The following is a 23,072-nucleotide window of genomic DNA, read 5'->3' on the forward strand; positions in this document are numbered from 1 at the left end:
AGACTTTGGGACAAAGAAATTAAAATGAAAAAAATTGCTTTAAAAATACCAAGAATGGGTAAAGATAAAATTAAATAGCTATTGAATTTCTCCTCTGACATCCTATTGGGAAAAAGTCAGTCCAGAGAAATGGCTATTTAGTCTTTATCTGGATTTTTCTTTATCATAACTCCTTGGATAATACAAGGAATGTGTGTCATCGGAAGAGGAACATTCGTATTATTTGGCCTGAGGTTCTCCATAGTAAAGATCTGCTGCTGCTCAGAAGCCTTGAGCACTGTGAGAATTAGGGGAAAGTTCACACGGCACAGAGACTGTCAATATTACGGGTTCTAGGTTTTTTTTTTTTTTTAAACAACCTCTATTGGCAACCCTACGTGATCTGGGGGGAGACCACAAATGAAGGTCCTGGTTAACCCTCTCCTGTCTGCAGACCAGACTAAGTAGGTGAAAGGTGACTCAGAGACTGCTGACAGTGCTGGGATGGGGAAACTCAGCACCCTCATTCATGGACTGGAATGCAACAAACATTCATTATTTTCCCCCCAAAGCCTCAGCAGGGTAGGGGTTTCCACTGAAAGCCCTCAGTGCTCCGGTTAAAAATAGGCTTTTCTTGTTCAGTTTTATGCCCTTCATGTAATAGGAGCGCTGAGGTCAACCCACACACATTTACCTTTGTTTCTCAAACTGACGCACTGCAGGGATGATTCATATCCTCTCAGTTACAGTAGAGCAGGATTATCACTGAACGTAAACATCTTCTGTATATTTACTGAATTTATCTTTTTTTTACAGTTTAATGAAAGGCCAAGTGGTTGTAGAGCAGGGACAAGCAGGATTACTGCATAACAAAAAACAGACTCGATTCATCCAACAATTCCTGTAATGAACCCGATGACTGTCTGGTTTACGTGTGTCATGATGGTACACGCTGATTACCCACCAGCCTTTACGCAGTCCTTCAGGACAATACAGAACTTGGGAGGGATGTGAGCTACAGTAAGGATTACTTTTTACCTGTAAAGATTGCTAAATATTCCATCTGTCATGTGTGGAAAAAAACAAGCTGTTTGAATGTGTCTGTTGAAGGAGACCTTGACATGCAGCACACTGGACCGTTTCAGACTGTCTAGAAGAAATGTTGTCTTTCAGATATTTAGATTTCATCAGGGGTAGAAGTAGTCAGATGCTTTACTCAAGTACACACAAGTATTTTCACAAACTGTGCTCATTACCCACAGCAAAGCCGTCTCTTCTGTTCTATATCATTTAATTATGTGATTTATAGCATGCTGCAAGTACACTATTAACATTAAGCTGCATTTTAATGTTTACATCTATTGACATGCTGCTGGAAACTTTAATCAGTGCCAGTGTTATTATATTTTACAAGATCATATGTGTAGAGTTTTAATGTATACGACAAATGGTAACTGCGATCCAAAAAGTGTAAAGTAAAAAGTACACGATCTATCAAAATGTAATGGACTTACGACACAAAGTAGCTACTGGAATTACTCAAAGTATGTACAAGTACCCCAGAGCTTAGTATTCGAGTAAAAACAAGAATAAAATCAGCTCAAACATGAAGATCTGAGGAGCAGACAGTTTATATATTTACCCCAGAACAGACTAAACCCATTGATTACAAAAACTGTTGTTATCATTTCTTAAAAATTTGTTTAATGCCATGGATGTTAAACAGTGTGGGAATCAGTCTCCCCCGTTTCCTCCGAGCGAGTGTGTGTCCCTGCTCATCACCGCATCCACACCTCACTGCCACAGCTGCTTATTCAATTTCCCAAAATGGCCGCTCCCATCTCTGGCCGGCATGCTGACCTTTTACCCAGATTCCAAACACAGAACATCTGTAAATCCTAGTGCAGCCCCCCCTTCACCCCCACAGACATGGTTGTGCACGAGGGAATGGAAAATGGGAAGAATGAAAGAAGAAAAAAGAAAAGAAAAGCAGGTGCTGGAGGCAGTAAACCGATTCTCATGGGCTGGCTGTTTCACGAGGTTTTTGGGTGATTTACATCACAGTTTTTTCCACTTGTCTTTGCTGGAAATTCACATCCAAAAAGATTTAAATGAATAAAACAAAAATAAAAATGAAAAACTGAAGAAAAACCCAGAGGAAAGAAAACAATTGAAGCTTCTTCTTTCATGTCCCAGTTTGAAGAGATGATAAATATATGATCACACAAGGCAGGCTCAAACACATCCATCACACACATCATGAGATATTCATGAGGAGCAGGAAAGCAGTGACCTTTCGAGCCGACTGCACAGCCGGCGAATGGAGCTCATGACTGCTCTGTGATTGCCTCAGTGAAGATGGATTAAGGATGCAACTCTAGACGAATAGGCCTGCGTACAACAGGACTGGTCATCGATAAAAGGCTGGTTTTATTTATTTATTTATTTTTAATAATAGGGGTGACATCAGAATTATATATATAGCTTTTACTTAAACTCAATTTTAACTATTGAATATAGCACCAAATCACAACAACAGTTGCCTCAAGCCACTTTATATTATAAGGCAAAGACCCTACAATAATACAGTTTTACTCCTGGTGTATTAGTTTTTTTTATTTAAAGGAACGGTAACATGAAAGGTGGCCCTCATAGTCATGGAACATGAACTATAAGAGATCCATAGTGGATTGCAGCCACAGCTAATTAAACATTTATTCAAATTTACAGTTATAAATCAGACCGGTGTGTCTGACACTACAGCAAAAAGTGGACATTTTAAAAATATACATCTTTGAAGACATTTATTTAAGCAGAGATATACTCAGGCACCATCCAGATGTAGAGGGGAACTAGCTAGAACCAGTTTTCCAGCTCCTGTCCTCCAAATAAATGCCAAAGAAAATGCACTTCTGCCTCCCAGTGGCCAGAAGCGAGAGCATACCCTGCCTACTTGCTCAACTTTGACTTGTACTCATCTGTCTACAAGGAGGGGTGATGGCGGTGGTGGGTCTTCAGTGCCTGCTCTACTGCTTTCGCCTTAAGCACTGCATACTGAATGCGACGCAGCATCGAGCGAATCAAAACCTGCCAGTTTCTTTTAAGCCTCCAGCTGTCCTGAAACACGAGGTGTGACTTGTTTCACCTCCAGCTGGGTTCATTGGGTACATAGAAGAAGCGGATACAGGGGGATAATAGAAATAAACAGTTCAATACATGGACCTGTTTACATATTGCATGTTCCAAGAGAATCCTTCAGTGTCCACACACTAAATGCCAGATTTTACGCCTGTTTGTGAACTTTAACAACCTGCTTAACCGAACTGTGATTTCTCAGTTCTTTAGTAAAATCATGGAGCCATTTTTCTGTTTGAGTTCAAAACATTTGGGACAAAAAACAAGTTATGTAAGGTAACAGAATGAATAATTACTATTGCTCTTTTTGTGCAGCTGACAAAACACACAGTCTACTGTGTGTCTATATAATTATTCGTTCTTGCAGAGCACACAGACAAACACCTTTTACAAGTCACCTCACCTCAGGCGCACATGCACAGACATGCTGCAGGATACAAAAGAACATGGTGCTTCTGCTCGACTGACAGCTTTGGATATTTTAACTTCTCCGATTGGACATATAAGGAACACATGCAGACAGATGCTGGATGCTTTTCCCTCAGTGTTTTTATTTTTATTTTTTTATTGCTTATGGACTAAATGAGTAACCCAGATGCAGGAAGCAGAAAAGTACAGAATGTAGCCCACACATTTTCCATTTTGGAAAATTTAGATATGTATAGACTGTGGCTGAGAACAGCAGCTGTCTTCCCATCATACAATTTTTTTTCTTTTGATGGTGCCGGAGATCCACAGTGTTTTACACACTTTTGGGGTTAAACCAAGTACACTGAGCAAACTAATGCTATCTATTTAAGACTTTGAATAGTAATAGAGTCGTCCTCAGGCTAAATTCTGTTAGACTATGCAGAGAAATGTAATATCAGGACAGTTGGGTGACAGATTGCACCAAGAATTTGAGTCAATTCTGCAGCGTGATGTGTTTTTTTTCCTCCCTTCTGGCCACAAAATCCAGAGTTACACAACAGCTATAAAAGCACAGCACCAAGATGAACTGCTGGGATGGTTACTAATGAAAGCAACCAGAGAAGCCATTGAGAGAACAGCCCAAAAGCTGCTTTTTCACATCTGTGCAACGCTAACTGGTCCCAGCAATTCAATTCAATTCAATTCAATTTATATAGCACCAAATCACAACAATAGTCACCTCAAGGTATTTATATTGTAAGGTAAAGACGCTACAATAATACAGAAACCACAACAATAAGACGACCCACTATGAGCGAGCACTTGGTGACAGTGGGAAGGAAGAACTTTCTTTTCTGGAAGAAAGCCCTGGTATGCCACGTCTTGGAATGATACTGCCTAAGTTAAGCATATATATGTAAATAGAATTCGTCCTAGCGTTGAACCCTGTGGTACTTCATAATTAACCTTTACTTAGGAATGACTGCCACTTATTTTCTTTCTTTAAAAAAAAGAAGACAAAATTCTCAATATTGAAAATAACTAGTGTACTTCCAAAAATGTAAATCTAACGCCCGCCTAGCTCTGCACAAATAGACAACCAAAAAATATTCTCCTCACAGCAACTCTAAACATTTACAGGGATCATGGTGTATCTTTTTTAATCAGAACAAAAGTGTTTAAATAAGGAAGACCTGCCCCATGTTTGAGGTCAGGTAACAGTCTCTGAGGCTGTAACTCTCTCATTTATTAAAGCACAGATTTTATGTGGAGTGAGATCAAAAACCTAATCAGTTCATTTCTATATATTCCTTTAACAGTGTGTACATACCAAGGAATATACAAGATGCTCTGAAAATATAAGCCACGGGAGAACAAAAAGAGTTTACGTGAATTCCTAACTAAATGCTGCAGCTGGAAATAAATAGAAACACATATCTATATTGGCTTGGGATTGTGCAGAAATGAGGCTGCGGGCTTTGAATGATCTCTCCAGAACCCGTCTTTTACATTTTATGGACTTAAACCGCAAATCTCTGTGGCTGTTTAGTCTCCTTGGGGTTTCAGAGGATGCAGCTTTGTTCCTTGTTTGTCCCCAAAATGAGCCCCTTGGTGTGTACCCCAGTTACCGAGCCTGATTCCCATGAACTAATCGGCCTCTTATGAAACATTCACGCACGCACACTGAGTTCACCACGGCGTAAGAAGCACTTTGGGTCACAGGGTGTAGGTCGCTAATCACAATGATACTAATTCACTTCTCAATTAATTCTAATCAACAAGAGTGGAGGTGGAAGAGACTCTTGAACTGAAGTGGGATCTGACTGTGAATGAGGCTTTTTGTGGGATAGCTGAGGGTACTGGCAGACAACCTCCCCAGCGTTAAGCAGCTGGTGGTTTGCAGAAGAAAGAGAAGGAAAGTAGGCTTGTGTTACAGAGTGTTATTGCTAAATAGTGGAGGCTCTGACCCATGAGTGTGTCCGAGCAGATGTGCACTCTTTAGCACTGACATTTCTGCAGGAATCGTGCTCTTATGTCTCTTATTCCTGCTGCGAAAATGACAATACGCTAAATTTGTTTGCAGTGAAACCGCCCACCTCCTGTGAGAAGACAGTGTCTTTCTCAGGAAATGCACCACTTGAACCACTTCAAGATTTATAAGATTCCACATTGAGTGCATGACCTCTGACCATCTGCTGAATCCCCATTAAAACCCAGAGTGACTGCCTTGATCCGCGTTAATCCAAATCCAGAATCCTAATTGGAACTGTGGCACCAGAAAGCAGTTCAGGCCTTGCTTTTTACCCTGTGTTTTCACAAGTAACGGTGCAAATCAGAGCTATTCTTCTCAGCAGTGCAGGAATGGAATTAAAAGAAGCAGTAATAATAATAATAATGCATAAACAACAGTTTTAGCCAGTATGTTATTTTGTGTGTTTTTTTCTTTATTGTGGTAAATAAAAATAATTTTGTTTTTTCACCTGGGCTGAAAGTTGGTACATAATCTTTTCTACACATAATAGAAGGAAGATCATTCACCTGAGCTCAGATAGACAGAGAGAGTAACATCCAATTGAAAATTTGGTTAAATTTTTTTGTTTTAAACTTGGATTTTAGCACGGCAACTTCCATTAAAGCGTGGGTGCTGGGTGTGTCAGCAGCTTGGGCATTTACAGCCATATTTTGATTTTCTGTGGCTCTACAAACCCATGTAATAAATGCAAAAATCTTTCAGGAATGTAATATAAACCCTAAATGCAACACCACTAGAACTTAACTCTTCAGTGACCTCTGTAAAGTTTTAGCATGTGCCATCGACTGCATATTGTGCGTGCATTCAAACTGTCATAATATGTCTCTTTCTGTATTTTAGAGAGCACATCTAACCCAGATAACATTTGTTTAAGCCCGCTGGCCACTGTGGTATGTACTGTACATGACGCTACAATAACAAGCAGTGATGAGCAGCATATTGATTCATTTCTTTACCTACAAGCTGTGATCCATATGAAGAAATATTACAGCGATGTGGAGAGTGAGTGCTTACTGAACCCGACTGTACTTTTAAATCCCCCAAAGTCGTATAGCAGGGCCATAAGATGAGCCAGATCACATCACCCCACACAGACATTTTCACGTCTGGAATAATACATGATACCGTGCCAGTACTGAAGTTTTTCCAGCAGTTATGGAGCCAGAACACAAAGCCTTGTTGTTACAGTGTTTACTTAAAACCCTGTGCTACAGAGCTTCAAAACAGTGTTTTTTTTTCATTACCGTCCCTCCACAACAGGCTTTTTATCAGACGCCAAGAATCTGACCCTGTATGTGAGCCCGTCACTTTCCCGTCTGTGCGAGCACCTGCTGTTGTGCGGCGAAGTGTGAGATATTTTGCATAAGTCATGCACACTGTGTGTGTGTGTGTGGGAGTGGGGGCTGCTTTATAAAATAAATAAATAAATGAGTGAATGTATTCTGTTTCTGACCTTCACACAAGGAAGCTGTCCCCCCCTCTTTGCACTTTAGCTTACATAAAAGCAAATCAAGCATGTCCAAACTGTGTTTTGTATTTTATCACCCAGCTGCCTTCTTGTGCTTATATATTTCTTTTTTCTGTGGCATGCTGTTCATGGTCACATGGTTATATGTGCATTTCTTTCTGTCTGTATTCAGAGTTATAGTTCAGGCAAGGTCTTACGTGTTATTTCAGAACGATGTACTGTTTGTTTTTTTGTCCACAGTTGTGAATGAAAACCTGTGTGATTTTGCAAACTGATAAACAGAATCAGCATGTTCTGAGTGAAAGATGCACTGTGCATGCTTAAAAGTTTTTAATCTTTTTTTTTTTTTTTTTAGCATTTCCCTCTTATAAAGATTCTCGTTGACACTGAATGTGAAAATCTGGCTAAGTGGACCAACCTCATTTTCCACAAATTAAAGGCAGGAAATAAGGATAACCGTTTCAAATGCAGAGTGTACTACAGTTCAGTAATCAGCAGGGATGGAGGGGAACAGGGAGGGTGCCAAAGAACTAGATACCAGCAGAGGGACTGAAAGAGAGGGGCAGGAAATGACTTCTAGTTACCTCTGGGGTTATTGTCTTCTGGGCCTATGTGTCCTATGTGTCCTATGGGCCCCATTTGTAAATTTCATGGCCTTGACCCAGGTCGTGGTTGGGTTCAGAGTGTGTACATCGGTGGCCTGTCTCTCCTTGTAGGTTCCATCACACCCCCTTTGGCCTTCCTGTTACCCTGCATGAGAAACAAAGCCCAAAGCCTTTAGCCAGGTTCCCTTATTTTCAGCGAGTCCCCTTCTAATATTTGTAAGAACGTTATCATGAAGGCATTCAAATAATACCTTTATACATACTATACTATTCTCAATGTATTTCTTGAGACCTTAAAGAACATACTGGTACAGAGGAAAGTATATGATGCTTTAAAAGAAGCCACAATAGCATTTGCTTTATTGATGGCTATATAACTAAGTACAAACAATTTAATAATGAACTATATGACTATAAACATTTTTACCTTTAGTTTGATACTTTTTGATGATACTAAAGTTGTATTTTGATCAAGCAGAATAGGAAACACTGTACTTTCGTGTTGTAGAAGATGCACTGTTAAACCCTTTTTATACTTACTGATACATTTAGCAACATTATTATTCATTGGGAGTTTTGGTTTAGGTCGTCTGCAGATCCACACACACACACCTTTCAGCTCTGTTGTCCTCGCCACCAACTCCAAAGCACACCAACAGCGCTACAGTAGCTGCACTTCTACAAGTCACAATGTCCTTGATTTCTTCCTGGTTTCTCTGGAACCGTGTTAAAGATCTGAGACAAACAGACTTGTTGTCTCAGACTGCTGATGTTTTCTCCTGGCTGGGTTAGACCTTGGTGGCATGCAGGCAAACAAGTAGAGACCTTGGGATGGATTTTCTTCTAACCTGCTGTATTTCTGCTTCAAAAAAAGAGTGGAAACAAGGACCGGTGGGAGATACGGGAGCGATAAGGAAGAGGTGGTAAACACATGCCAACTGAAGTTCTTGAAGGGTTGTTGACGCAGAGGGTTGGAGAGGGGCAGAATGACAGTGACGTAGGGGCCAAGGTGACAGCAAGTTGTTTTCGTGCATGGAGCTGCCGAAGACTGAAAACATAAACAGAGTAGGACTCTCTCCTCTTCCTTATGGACTACGTCTGTTGTTCCAGAGAACGCTGATTTTGAAGCGTTTGTGAGTAACAGTCAGCTACAAGCTGGAGTGTGTTTTCTGATTTGCAGGTAAAGCTCATTTGGGTAAATAACCACTTTAGGATAAATGGGGTTTATCAGGATTCATGTCTGAAGGTTGAAAAGAGACAAAGCAGTTTGTCTCTTCTCTCCTCTGTCCCTCACCTCTCTCACCGTGTTATTTTGTCTCCTTCAGGTTCTCCTGGAAAAGCCGTCAAGTGCCAGCACGCTCTCCCTTTACCCTGGCAGCTGAATAGATTCCAGGTATTAATTTGTGGCTTGGTGTCAAATTTCCTCTCTGGTTCCGCATATACTACACGCTGATCCTTTCTTGTAGAAGTCACAGATATTGTCTCAATCGTTTTAGAACTCAAACCGTTCAGTTTCACTAGCCACACTCAAGCCTGATTACTGACAAACCTGCTTAATCTAGAAACTACTTAAAGAGAAGGTATCTGACGAAGTGAAGCACTAAAAGATCTCAAAAAAGCAACACATTGTGCCTCGATCTAAAGAAACAGCTGAGAAATAAAGTCGCTGACATCTCTCAGAATGGAAAGGGGTTACAAAGTAATTTCTAAGGTGTTAGGACATCACTGAAGCACAGTCAGACCTATTATTCACAACTGGAGGAAGCTGAAATTACTCCAAGAACATATTGATAATTCATCCAGGATGTCAGAAAAGAACCCAGAATGTAATCTGAAGACATGCAGGCTTATTTGCCACAGTTAAGGTCAGAGTTTATGATTCAACAATAAGAAAGAGAGACTGGGCAAAAGTGGCACCCATAGGAGAGTTCAAGGATAAAACCACTGCTGACCAAACGCCCCCCCACAAAGGCTCGTCTCACATCTTGATGATCCCAGAGGCTTTTGGGAAAATATTTGTCGACTGACAACACAAAAGCTGAACTTTTTGGAAAGTTTGAATTCTGTTATATCTGCATAAAAGTAACACAGCATTTCATGAAGCACATCATACCAGCAGTCGAACATGGTGGTGAGGATGTGATGGGCTGGGACTGCTTTGCTGCTTCACTTGGACAATTTGCCATAACTGATGGAACCATGAATTCTGTTCCCTACTAGAAAATCCTGAAGGAGGATGTCCGACCATCTGTTCATGCCCTGAAACTCAAGTATGCCTGGATTATAGGCTACCACAGAACAATGATCAGAAACACACCAGCAAGTCCACCTCTGAATGGCTAAAAACCAAAATGAAGGTTTCGGTGTGGCCTAGTAAAAGTCTGAACTTAAATCAAAGATTAAGATGCTTTGGCCTGACCTTAAACAGATCGTTCATGCTCAAAAACTCTTCAGTGTGTCTGATTTAATTATTTCTGGAAAGAATAGTGGGCCAAAATTCCTCCACATGGGATGTGAAAGACCCATTGTCAGTTAAAAGAAGTGCTTGATTGCAGTTCTTGCTGCTACGGTTGGCACAAACATGTCAGTGTGACGAATGTGCATAAAACTATGAAATCATGAAGGGAGTAAATACTTTTTCACTGCACTGTATGTCTGAAAAAGGCACCCAAGTGTTTAAGTTGAACTCAGCTTTGCACACAACCTGTCTGTAAAACAGGCCAAGGTAAAATAGGAGATCATTAAACCTACAGTGTACATAACTCAAACTGACCTCCTTTCCTGTTTAAACAACCGCAGAGATCCTTCAGGAACCCCAAGCTGGAATTTAGCCAGATACCTTTGCAGAGTATTAATTTACAGACTGCTCAGTATTCCTCTGATGTATTTCCTGACATTTACACATCGTTAGTTCAGAGGTAACTGACCTTAAAGTTCTTTAGACCTCAACATTTAAACATAGCCACGCTAAACCTGGATCACCAGCATTCATGACCAGATTTCACTTCTAATGCTGCAGAACAGCAAGTAGATCTGGAGGGGAAAGCATTACTATAGCTGTGTGAACTAGTACATCCTCAGCTTTTATCTTAAATAATTTGAGAAAACGGGTCACATATGTTTTGAACAATTTGAATCTGTCTGTACTGTGTTCATTAGCTATACAAGCTACACGGCTTTGGAGTGGTGCTCAAAGTGGGGAGCAGTTGCAGTTATAAATATAAAATAAAACTAATGTGGATAAATATGATTTTTGGTGGAAAATAAACAAATTCTAATGATTTTTAATGATACAAATTGTGTTGTGCAGATGTTTTTCAGCTTGTCCCATTATTATTAGTTTATGATGGAGAAACAACACTGCTGGAAATGAACGGTGGCATGAATGTTTAAGTTAGTTTAAAGGAGAGAGCTTGGCCTGTAAATAGTCTTCACTTGCTTACATGCAGTCGATTGTGTTGTACCTGAAATGGAGGTCAATTCCGTTAGCTTTTAAAACTCAGACACTGCCCCCTGCTGGACGGAACGTAAACTGCACAAGGTGAAATAATGGCGTGCCCGCTAAATTTGTGGAAATTCCTTAATTTTCATACACAACAGTGCAACAGAAAACAGCTATATTAGCCTTGTAATGTTTGCTATTTAAAAATAAATCTACTTATCTGTGTCTGGGGAAAAAGTAATTATAGAATTATTTACAGGAGCTGGAGGTCAAGAGGCGAGATGGTTTGGACACGTGCACAGGAGTGAAGGTAGATATACTTGACAATTGATGTTCATGGGCATGATAAAGGACATGCAGGGAGTTTGTATGACAGACGCAGATGTTAGGGACAGGGTGAGATTGTGGTAGATTTTTCCATTTAATGACCTCTAAAGGAAACAGTTGAAAGAACTAACATCCATTTACTCTGAAAGAGTAGTTTAAAACTAGTCTATTTTAATACTTTTGAACTGTAATGGAATGATAGACTTGAGAAGTTGACACTTCAGAGTAACTAAATGTATAGAAGTATTGGATTATTTACCTTAATTCACATTCAGCGTACAAGAATTTGACAGCCACCCCTCACCTACTATTAATGCATCAATAATGAGCTATTACTTGTCTCATGCAAGTTTATCATGGCAGGCTAATGTTCCAGTTTATTGAATTAAAAAAATCACTTAGTATAAAAGAAAGAAGACTTCAAGGATAATTTTCAACTCAAATTTATTTCAAAACATCTGAACAAGTGGTGGGTAGTCCACTGAAAAAGACTGCATCCTGCTGTAGTTGATGCTCCACAGTGTTGGATTGGCAGCTTCAGCGGGCACTGTGAAGACAGAGCAAGTGAGAAAGGTTTAAGCCTGTGTTTAAGTCTTATACATTCCCAAATTTGGAACACTGATACGCTCTGAATTGAGCAGCATTAGACATGAGCAGCCTATCGGGAGGACTGAAGGAAGAATTCAAACATCAACCCCTGACCACCATGGGACATATTCCCTACACACTGAAAACAGGCAACCTTTGTGCAGCTCTGTTACACTTTAACTAGATAAGAGCTTCTGACCAGTGGCCAAGATGCAATTATGATCTAATACCGCAGATATTTGAATTGAGAACTTAGAACATTAGGTTGAGTTTAAGACTCGTTATGGACATTTCAAAGCCAAAAACAGATCGAACCGCAATATGATTTACTGCAAGCCATTTTTAATGTTTTTTCTAACCTTATAAGGTTATATAAGGAATATAAATATTCCCATAGTGCATGTTAGTACTATGGGAATATTTTTTACTTCTTGTTAACTATAATACAACGGCAAACATTGTCATCACCTCCCCCGCAGTGTTTTATTATCATAAACTGTTCTTGGTTCACTAAGTTTTTAATAACAGTAACGTTCAGCATCATCAAAGTATCTAAGGTCAAATGCATATTATCCATCAGCACTCTCACTGTGGGCTTCACCAATGCTGACAGTTTAATGACTCAAAACACTGATCACCTGAGGTTATATTGTCTCACCTATCGCAGCCTCCTGGCTTCTCTTTCAGACTCCAGGAGTGTCAGCACATCTCCCTCTCTGACTGGGCCCTTCACGTTCCTGATAATTGAGCGGTTGCTGTCGTCCATGAACTCGACACGGACCTGGTGGGAAACGGGAGTGCCCAAAACTTAAACATTAAAATGACTCTACAGCAGACACATTTTTCTGTTTAAATTAATGATGTACCACTTAAAGAGGGTTTTGTTCAAATGTTTACAGACAGCCTATATGGATTTTTCCTCATTTTGTTTTTGTTATGCATTCCTTTCTGTGGCAAAGGAGCAAAGCAGTTGTAATTCAAAATATATATTTATTTGGAAATTTTTCAGCTGTTTAAATTATCCACTTAACATGGAAAATAAACCAATGGTCATGATAATCAATTTCAACAAGGAGTAACTGTGGGGTGATATAGCACAATATCTAAAAAATTATTCGGATGGCATTTTTTTCAAACGTTATTTTTTATAATCTGCTTAATCTTTGGGACCCCGACTCTGTTCCCTGCTGTTTCACTGTCAGAAAACAGTATCTGAGGATCTCACTCTGCAATGCTGTAAAAGCGATCAAGTGAACACCCAACAATCAAGTGAACACACATTTTAGTAATAAAGTACTCAGTTAGTGGGCAGCACAGTGTTACAGCAGTTTGAAGAATGGAAGTATAAACACATGTATGTTAACTTAACTATAGACCCTTTTCCCATTAGTACCTACACAGATTGACTTGGTAACGCTCTCATCCCGACACTGACCAGCGAATCGGTGGCATGCAGTCTGGTGATGCAACATTTTAGGACCTACCTGCTCAGATCGCTTTGTAACCCCGTTAGCAGGTAGCATGTAGTATGACCTAATGGAAAACCCCGAAAACCACTGAAAGTCAATCTGAGTAGGTACTAAGAAAAAAGGGGCTTAAGTTGGGTGTAGCTATGAATGTAACATAAATTGTCATCATTAGCCCAAGTAACCAGTACACCAAACAGCACACTAAATGACAACTGAGTTAAATGGCCTGCATCTGTATAGCGCTTTACTTAGTCCCTAAGGACTTAGTCCCCCTAAGGCAGGGGTGTCAAACTCAAATACACAGTGGGCCAAAATTCAAAACTGGAACAAGGTCGCGGGCTAACATTAATATTTATTGAAAAAAAAAAAAATCTTCCTCCAGATTTAAGAATGAATCTCTTCTTATGGACTCAAACAAGTTTTGCTGAAAAACTGAATATGGAACAAGAAAAGCTTAATACTAAACAATATATATATTAGCTGTATAATACCAGTAGGCCAGCTCTAATAATAATTTGGTATGGCTTGGCCCGCGGGCCAGAGTTTGATACCTATGCCCTAAGGCAAGCTACATTGTAGCCACAATGTAGCTTGCCATTCACACACTGGTGATGGCAAGAAAAAAAAAAAAAAAAAAAGCATTGATACATTTTAAAGATACATCTGGTTTCTCTATTAAACGTGGTTTCCAGTTAGGATCAATGGCTTGCTCGAGTATGTCATTAGTAGTTAAAATCCAGGTTAAAACTCTGTCCCTCCCAAAATAACCTGCCTCCTTTGTGGTAAAAGAAATCAGAGGAGTCATATTTTGTAGCTTAATCAGTTTTTCATCTTAAACTTCTGATAATAATTCAGCTTAGTTTCAGTTAGTTGGTAGAGCGAATCTGCCCAGTTTCAACGTTAGTGACTTTAGTTACAATACTATGGAGGATATTTATCAGGAGCAAAAAGTTAAGCTCAGATCAAGTTTTTGTTTTGTTTTTAAAGAAACAAACAAAACCCCTGACTTACAGCTAAATCAATGTCCAAACTTCAAACAGCTGTCTCAATACCTCATACTTAATGTGTAAACAAATTATCTAAGACAACACGAAACTTGCATTTTTCATCCTAGCCCTTTTTAAGAGGTACAAAATATCGTTTGTTATTTTTTCCTTTGTTTAGAAATCTAGTTTTTAATTTCACATGAATTTACAGCCCTAGATTGTGTATATCCTTGGCAATAACTCAAAGTAAGCTTACACATATAAAAGGTAAATATTAATCGCAGATACTGGTTTGTGCCGGATAAAATTTGAGGTGTTAGCCAAACTAGCATACCTGTGTACATTGTCCCTGGGAACCGGTTCTCCCGAGAACCTTGGTGACCTGAAAATGAAAACACGAGCAACATGAACATCAAATCTCTAAATTCAATATAATACATATATATAATTTTTTAACGAACACAGAGAATAAAGAAAAGTGAGCATAAGTACTGCGGCAGCTAGCAGAGACTGTAGCATTGACAGGCCTCCATGATAGAAGCACGAGAGCCGAAGAGACGTTTGCTAACTACGACACAAAAAGTGGATTTAGCCTAAAAATTTTGAGCCCATTTGAAACAATACTTATTGTTGTGGGCATTTAATCGCTTTGATACGATAATTTTCAGCGTTTTATAGATTTTCTTACTCTTGCAAGCTTGATGGGCTGCACGCGGCTGGCGTCCATGTTGTCAGGTTAGACCGGAAAGGAAGTCACGTGGTGCTCGGATGGCATATATGGCAACTGTAATCTTTTAGTTTATTAAAATTTTAAATTTTAAATTATTTTTTAATCAAATTACAAGTAACAGAATCTAAACTTACGAGTAATAACAACAATAACGAACTTTAATAAAAAACTATTAGACATTCGTAGTTACCTTCTTTTCCGGTAGATTGGGAAATACCATTCGAAGCACCCATGGTGGAAACCTGGGCCAAACCATTATTCACAGAGTTTCCAAAACTATTTTAATGTGCAGAAACAGAGAAAGGAATTTGTCTCTGTGTAACTGTATCTCTTTTTTTGTGCGTACATACAGACAATTCACATACTGAATTATTGGAGTGACTACAAATGCTTGTGATATCAGTCAAAAAACACAGCCTATTTATCCAAAGTCAGTATCAAAAAGGTTACTGATTCAGTACATTATTAAATAAATTCACTGTTATATAATCAATATTTTGTTTTTAGTTGGCTTGACTTAATATTGAAATGAATACTTTGTCAATTATACCAGTGAGTTATTGTAAAGAGAAACATATCAGTGATAAACAGTGATAAGGGTCTGTGCAGAATATACAGAAAACAAAGACAATTTTTATCAGTCATTATTAATTTTAATGTATTTTGACTTTAATTCTAAAATCAGGCTTGTTTAACTAGTTCAGCAATAGGTCAAAAAGGCCATAGCTGATAATTTGCGTAATCTACCTGAATATCCTGTGTAAAAGCTCTCTGTAGCCTTGTTAGCCATGCCATACTGTCATGACACCACCCTCTCTGCTTTTCTTCCTCTCTCAGAAGTCAAAGCCTTAAATCACAACACTAATCCTTGTGAACAGTATTTTTAACTTGCGCTGGGACAGAAAGAACAGCAATAGGATTAGAGAATCAGTGAAGAGGCTGAAGCCCTAACTCATGCAGTTGATCTTCTTGCACAGTGACTCAAAAGTACCACAGCTCTTTCTTTGTCTTTATTTCAACCTGGAGGATTTTTTTTTCTTTTTTACCATGGTGATATTTTTGCTTGATATTGTAGATTTAAAGAAAAAACATATTATCATTTTTCTCCTGTGATTTGATTCAAACTTGGCATAAAACATTTTCCAGTGATTGGTCTTCTGAGCAGCTGTCGCAATGGAGAAGTGGAAAATTCTAAAAAAACGTCGCTCCAGTCTTTTTGCATCCGTAAAACGCGACTTGAGTTTCACGCAAAGCATCGAAGAAGAGGAGAATGAATTCCCCTTTTCACAGGACAGCTCAGTAAAACCGTGGACATCAATGGACAACCTTGACGCTCCTGGTGCCAGAAAAGAGGTGAAAAAAGATGAGAAGAAGGATGCACCAAACCCCTGGCAATCAAACATTGTCAACCTAAATGTGGGCGGAAAGGTGTTTCACATCCCTAAACACTTGGTCCTCCGATACCCAAAGACCAGGATCGGAGTCCTTGCTCTGTGCAATGATCCAGTTAAGCGTCTGACGCTCTGTGACGATTATAATTTTCAGAACAACGAGTTCTTCTTTGACAGGGACCCCATGTTTTTCCATTACATATTTCACTTTTACTGCAGTAATGTTCTGTGGGTGATGGATGGCTTGTGTCCTGTCAACTTTGAGGAAGAGATCTCATTCTGGGGGCTCAAACTGAAGGATACTCCAAGGTGTGCTGTAGATATTTGATATGCAGTGTATCTATTGTGGCTTTGTCTGTGGATATTTAAAATGTAGCTATGGTAAAGCATTTGTCTGTCTTTCTCAGGTGCTGCCGCATTCTGTTTGAGGAGAAATTGGACGACATCAGAGAACACCTGAAGGTTAACCAGGAGCTCATAGATGAGATTAAACCTCACCATGATGACGAGGGCTACAAGACCATGTTTCTTGGAAACTTTCGTAAAGCCCTTTGGGACTTGATGGAGAATCCTTACTCCTCACTGTCAGCCAAAGCCTTTGCAGTGTTTTCCAGTCTCTTTGTGCTTATCTCTATCGTTGCCATGACTCTGAATACAGTCAAAGAACTTAGGCAGTACAAACTTGCAGGCAAAACCTACATGGAGTGGGTGGAGGTTAGTTCTATCCTTTTCTTCACGTTGGAGTACTTTCTGCGACTACTCACCACATCAAACATCAAGCATTTTGTGAAGAGCGCCCTCAACTTTGTCGATTTGGTAGCCGTCATGCCCTACTTCCTCCAGATCATTTTTGAGACTTTTGTATTAGACGCTGAAGACATCAGTGCTCAGGAGGATTTGAGGGCCATGTCAAGAGTCAGCAAAGTCAGCAAGGTGCTCAAAGTGGTCAAGCTCATGCGCATCTTCCGTATCTTGAAGCTTGCCCGTCACTCCACCGGCATGAGGGCTTTCGGCTTCACCATCCGCCAGTGCTCTGAGCAGGTATGAAGGGAATAATCAATAAACACAAATGCTGGTAACATTTGAAGGCCTTTGAATAACATGGCAACCTGCAAGGCAAAGAGACATAAGAGGAACAGGAGGTAGTTTTATGTGAAAGTCACCACTAGGAGAAGTAGATAAGATAAGATAAGATAAGATAAGAAGAGAAGAAGGTTATGATAGTTTTACAATAGGATATCACAATCGATCTAAATTTGCATATTTTATTTCTTGAAGAGAGTGACACTAGATGATTAGCTTATGATAAAGAACAAAATCCACCTACCAGCAGCTCTAAACTTCACTAATGTAACATAATATCACATTTATTCATTTAATTAACAAAAGACAGAACGGTTTCATTGCATATGATGTGTTTAAAACCCATTAATTGAACAAAGCTTGCACAGCCGAGTGCAGAAATGTCAGGAAGGCTTTATAGTAACATCTCAAACTGTCATATTACTGGATGCAAGCCCCTAAAATAGTATCTGCTTTATGACATAGTTTCATATAAACAAGCGCTGTCATTGACGTGCTCTGTTCTGTCGTGCTGCAGGTGTGCTGTCTGTTTCTGTTCATCACCATGGGCATCTTCACCTTCTCTGCTCTGATGCATTCTGTGGAGGTGGATCAGCCCGGGACACCGTTCAGCAGCATACCAGATGCCTGGTGGTGGGCTGCGGTGAGTACGGGACAAGCTCTACGTCCAGTAAAGTTCTATGGCTCTAATATGTTTGGGATGCTTGTTACAAATGCAGTATAACTAAAACATCAGATTTGGGTTTTTTTTGTGGCTTTTAGTGATTTCTATAAAAGTTTTAACACTCTGGGAATTATTTCTTCTTTTTAATGGCAGCTGTGATGATATTGTAAATTATTTTTGAAAATATTTTCAAGTCCAATTTTTAGGTCCAGCCACACTGATGATGTAACCCTACTTATAACACCACAGTTGCTCCACATCTTTTCATTATGAATGGGGCAATTAATGTTTTACAGCATTTAGAGCGTGTAGCCAGCTCTCACCGGCTGCCACTCAGCTTCTTCCGGATCAATTAACTCAGTTATGAAGCTTTGGTAAGCTCTTTCTCTTGACAGCGCTGAAGGGAAGCTCAGTTGGGGTGTGTCAGTATGATCAAGCAGTGCAGTGCATTTCGGGTGTCAGGGATTAGGTCTATCTGGATTTGTGCTGCCTGCTTAGTCAGACCAAGGCAGATTCACAGTACAGATCATGTTCCGTGCTATTTTTATGCCTTTAAAATGCAGTAAACACTGATTATATTCAAGAGCTCAAACACAGTCTTCTTTAGTGAATTAATGGTTGGCTAAATAATATTCTGAAATCGTCTCTCTTGCAGAAAAACCTACTAACTATAATAAATGTAGGATTTGCCTTTGTGTAATTCTTACCCCAAAGTATCTTCCATAATTGGTACTATATGTGAAACGAAGAGAAAGATGTGGAGTAACTCCAGGGTCACATAAACTTGATATAAATTATCTAGCCTATACAGATGTGGAGAGTGGCTACTGATGGCCGCCAAGCTGTCATATGGTTAAACAGTAACTTATGCAAATTTACTTTCAAGCTTCATATATAAATGATCAATATTTAGAGGTATGAATATCACACCATTTCTAGGAAGGTTCACATGGGTCACACTGTGTCACCAGCCTGGTACTCTGTGTGTCTTTCAGTATCATCTGAGGACATGGTTTTCAATTATCTGGTGGCAGCTGTGAATTTATATGTGTCTAATTCCCTCTAATGCTGCGTAATGCGTCTCATTTGTAGCCAGACAAAGTGATTGCATTCAAGAAATATAAAAAAAGCATTTTAATTACTCGATTCACAGAAAGTAATGGATACAAAGTGCATGAGGCCAGGTGAAAGGCAGGTACTGTGAGGATTAAACTGAAAACTTCTTCTGCTCTTCTCTTGATCCCTACTTAAATCTACACGAGAGAGCACTGGCTTTGAGTAATTTTATGGAAGCTGACGCTATTCCTTTTTTCCTATAGGTCAGCATCTCCACTGTGGGCTATGGAGATGTTGTCCCCATCTCCTACCTCGGCCGCTGTGTGGCATTCAGCTGTATCTCCTTTGGCATCATCCTTAACGGCATGCCCATCTCCATTCTGTTCAACAAGTTCTCCGACTACTATGCCAAACTGAAGGAGCAGGAATACAACTTTTCCAACACGGTGCGCACCTTCCAGCTCAAGAAACGTCTCAGGCGTAAGTTTGACAACTGCTTCGAACCCCGGCCGGAGGACTCGGATGAGGAGATACACTATCGGCCCAGTGGCAGGCAATTTACCCCCGAGATTGAAGAATAAGAAAAGTTGCCTAGTTGTGACCTCAGTAACCCTAAATGGCCTTATCACCGTTGGGTATACAAAAGTAAAAGACTCCATCTGCCTCTAAGTCTCAGCCTATGTGATTGAATAAAAGCGATCTGATGGGGGAAAGCAGAAAGCTGAGACAAGCATTAAGCCTCAGCTTTGCAGTAGGTACTGTTTTCACACTATAGCGACAATTCCTCTGTCAAATGGACAAGATGCTCAGACTAGACAACTTGTTATGTGTTTCCACAAATAGCACACGTCTACAACTAATGCTCACTCAACAGAAATAGATGTTTGACACAAGGAGGTCAAACAGTGACATTATGAATGAAGCAAAACTTCCCTTATATCCTTTTGAAAAGACTACTGTCATTGAAAGTGCTATTAATGAACAGTTTTGAGTGACTACATAGTCTCTTACATTTTACTTTGATGCTCAGCAAAAAAGAAATTGTACCTTCAAGCTCTAACTAGTGCAACTTTTGGCCATTACCAGCATGTACCGCCACACATCATGGCGGCTTTAAGTCACCATTTACTTGACTGCAATGAAAACATTTTATTTATGTGTGCATCTCAGAACAACTATAACACCATCAATGGAAAGTTCTCACATTTGACACAATTTATGTTTCATCGAAGTGGCATACCTATCGAAAAAGCACTCCCTCTGTTTTTGTCCAGTCACTCAGTGTGGTCTTGAAGACACCCAAGTGGGGTGAGAGATATAGCAGCGGGTGTCAGTATACCGATCAGGAGCCTCAGTGTAATTTGGTTGTCAAGGATTAGTAGGATTTGTGCGTCTGTTTCCTACCTAGTCAGACAAGTGGAAAAGTCAATCAAGTACTGTGCTATTTTGGTGACAGAAGGAATCTGATCAGGTGTGCGCAGACAGGACGTATTTAAATACTTACAAGCTATATTTAATAGACGTACAATAGAGGCCTCCAGCGTAGTGATTTTTCACTCCTACTAACACATGGGCAGTGATGCCTATATCTGTCATCCAACAGCTCAGAATTTGTCGCGATCCCTGCGGCGAGAGAGAATTGAGCTTTCCGTTCTTGACCAGGAGATGTCAGGATCAATCATGGTCTAAGCCTTGTCGTCACACTGTGATGCTATGATTAGATCATAAACCCAAGTCTTGCCTTGGGCACCAGAAGACCAGCATTATAACATATTAAACAAACATACAAAAACTCTTCGCGGATACAGACACCACAGTTTTCTTGGCTCATCTGTTCGACACTGGTTTTAAATAAGAGGGACAGATAGAGGGGATTAGAGACAAGTTCTCTGGTCAGTCACGACAGATGCTGTGGGAGTTACACTCCATTTCCAACTGCAGGAATATTGTGTTGAGCCTCTGCTCATGAAAGACATCCTGAACATCCATTTTACAGCAGACTGTGACTTCATCCATTTGAATAATAATCAGAGACAATGACTCATTAGTGACTGATGTTTCCTTGTCATTAAGTTCTGTGCAAGTGCACTAATTAACGAGCGAACGATCAAATGTAGTGTCAGATGTGTCTAATTTACCCTCTGATCTGGGGTTAAAGTGGTCCGGAATGGTGGCACCTTCAGTTATTGAGTAATTATATCTGATAGGAAGTTTAATATAAAACACTGTCAAACAGTTCAGTTTTCATGCTCTGCAGTCTTTCTGGATGATTCTGATGCCACACACGGGTTCACCACATGATCCCGTCTGCACACGTCCTTTTTTCTGTCCCATCCCTGTCAATAAAGTTGTGTTTGTGGTACAGAAGAGGAGTGAGCATAAAAGGAATAATTTTTAATAAGTGGCAGGTAATTACAAATTCAACGTTTCAAAACAGCTCAACAGATTTAATGCACAAATTGTTCCTGTGCAATTTGGATCTCAACCTGTCTGCTAGCTAGAGGTATAGTGGCTGTATTTTTGATGAGTGATGGCAAAACATGTTAATGTGTATTAATTTTACTCTCAGAGCTGAAGAACAAAAGGAAGGTTTCTATGGCGACTGACATGATTTCATTTGGAAATTTAAAGATTGCATGTTATATCATTAATTTAAGATTTTTTTTAATCAGACACTGTTTCTGTGAATGATGTGTGGCTGAAGTTAGCAATTTCATGTTCTGAAATGTTTTTAAAAAATGAATTAAATGATAATAACCAAAGTTTATACTGGAAAGTAAGTGCAGGTTAAACAGGGTAGTTTGCAAGTGTTGTGGTTCAGTTTACAGTAAGGGAGAAACACGTGACTCAGTTAAGATAGAATTTTGCGACAGAGGTGGAAGTGTAGCTTTCAGGGGAGAAAGCTTATAAAACGTCATTTGTGTACAAAGTCAACAAATTTTTAGGCGATTTTTATCAGACTGGATGGTTACATTTTTATGATATTGCCTGAAAGAAACAACAGTTGGAGCAAGTTTCAATTTTGAAGATTAAGGTAAAAGAAGAAGGTCACATCACAATTACTTCATTACAATAAACGTATCTACGTATCCCCATTTAAAACTCAAAAACAAAAATGAGAAAGTCCATTTATTTGTCATTAAAAATTACTGTCTTTCAGCAGACCTCGCTTATGCAAAATTAGTTAATGTAAAAGAACCTTAAAGTCCGTATTTATTAGTGGACACCTGTCTTATCTTTCTGAGGAATGAAGCTATTACAGGATATAGGTACTGTTGGTTTTACTGTGCCGTCAGCATCAATTACACCTCAAGAGTATGGCTGTATCACATGACTCAGCCAGAAGGAGAGAAATCAGAAAATTTAGAAGGCTAACACATAGTAGTTGACAAGAAGAGGAAGCAATGGATGAACATCAAGAAGGAATCTGAGAAGCTTGAGAAATACCAAGGGCTGAGTTAGGAGTTAGAAAAAATGTGAGGGTGAAGGCAAAAGTGATCCTCATGTGTGTATCTATCTATCTATCTATCTATCTATCTATCTATCTATCTATCTATCTATCTATCTATCTATCTATCTATCTATCTATCTATCTATCTATCTATCTATCTATCTATCTATCTATCTATCTATCTATCTATCTATATAGATCTATCTATATATATCTATATATATCTATATCTATATATCTATATACACACACACA

The 23,072-nt window shown here is 39.4% G+C and overlaps 2 protein-coding genes across 2 annotated transcripts; one reads left to right on the top strand and one right to left on the bottom strand.

The window, feature by feature from the left end:
- Positions 1 to 11,826: 11,826 nt before the first annotated feature.
- rps28 (ribosomal protein S28) lies at positions 11,827 to 15,247 on the bottom strand. Its single transcript, XM_085253524.1, has 4 exons — positions 15,131 to 15,247; positions 14,777 to 14,824; positions 12,646 to 12,768; positions 11,827 to 11,946 (listed from the first exon to the last, which is right to left on the bottom strand). Exons 1-3 carry the CDS (start codon positions 15,167 to 15,169, stop codon positions 12,646 to 12,648), a joined length of 210 nt encoding a protein of 69 aa, XP_085109650.1. The 5' UTR covers positions 15,170 to 15,247; the 3' UTR covers positions 11,827 to 11,946.
- Positions 15,248 to 15,964: 717 nt separating this feature from the next.
- LOC146553845 (potassium voltage-gated channel subfamily V member 2) lies at positions 15,965 to 23,027 on the top strand. Its single transcript, XM_085253522.1, has 4 exons — positions 15,965 to 16,872; positions 16,971 to 17,604; positions 18,164 to 18,289; positions 19,630 to 23,027. The coding sequence occupies exons 1-4, from the start codon at positions 16,346 to 16,348 to the stop codon at positions 19,945 to 19,947; spliced, it is 1,605 nt and encodes a 534-aa protein (XP_085109648.1). The 5' UTR covers positions 15,965 to 16,345; the 3' UTR covers positions 19,948 to 23,027.
- Positions 23,028 to 23,072: the final 45 nt, after the last annotated feature.

This window comes from Mchenga conophoros, linkage group LG18 (assembly GCF_057382185.1).
Source record: "Mchenga conophoros isolate Kocher_MC1m ecotype Shallow Benthic linkage group LG18, M_conophoros_male_GT1.1, whole genome shotgun sequence".
Lineage (NCBI taxonomy): Eukaryota > Metazoa > Chordata > Actinopteri > Cichliformes > Cichlidae > Mchenga > Mchenga conophoros.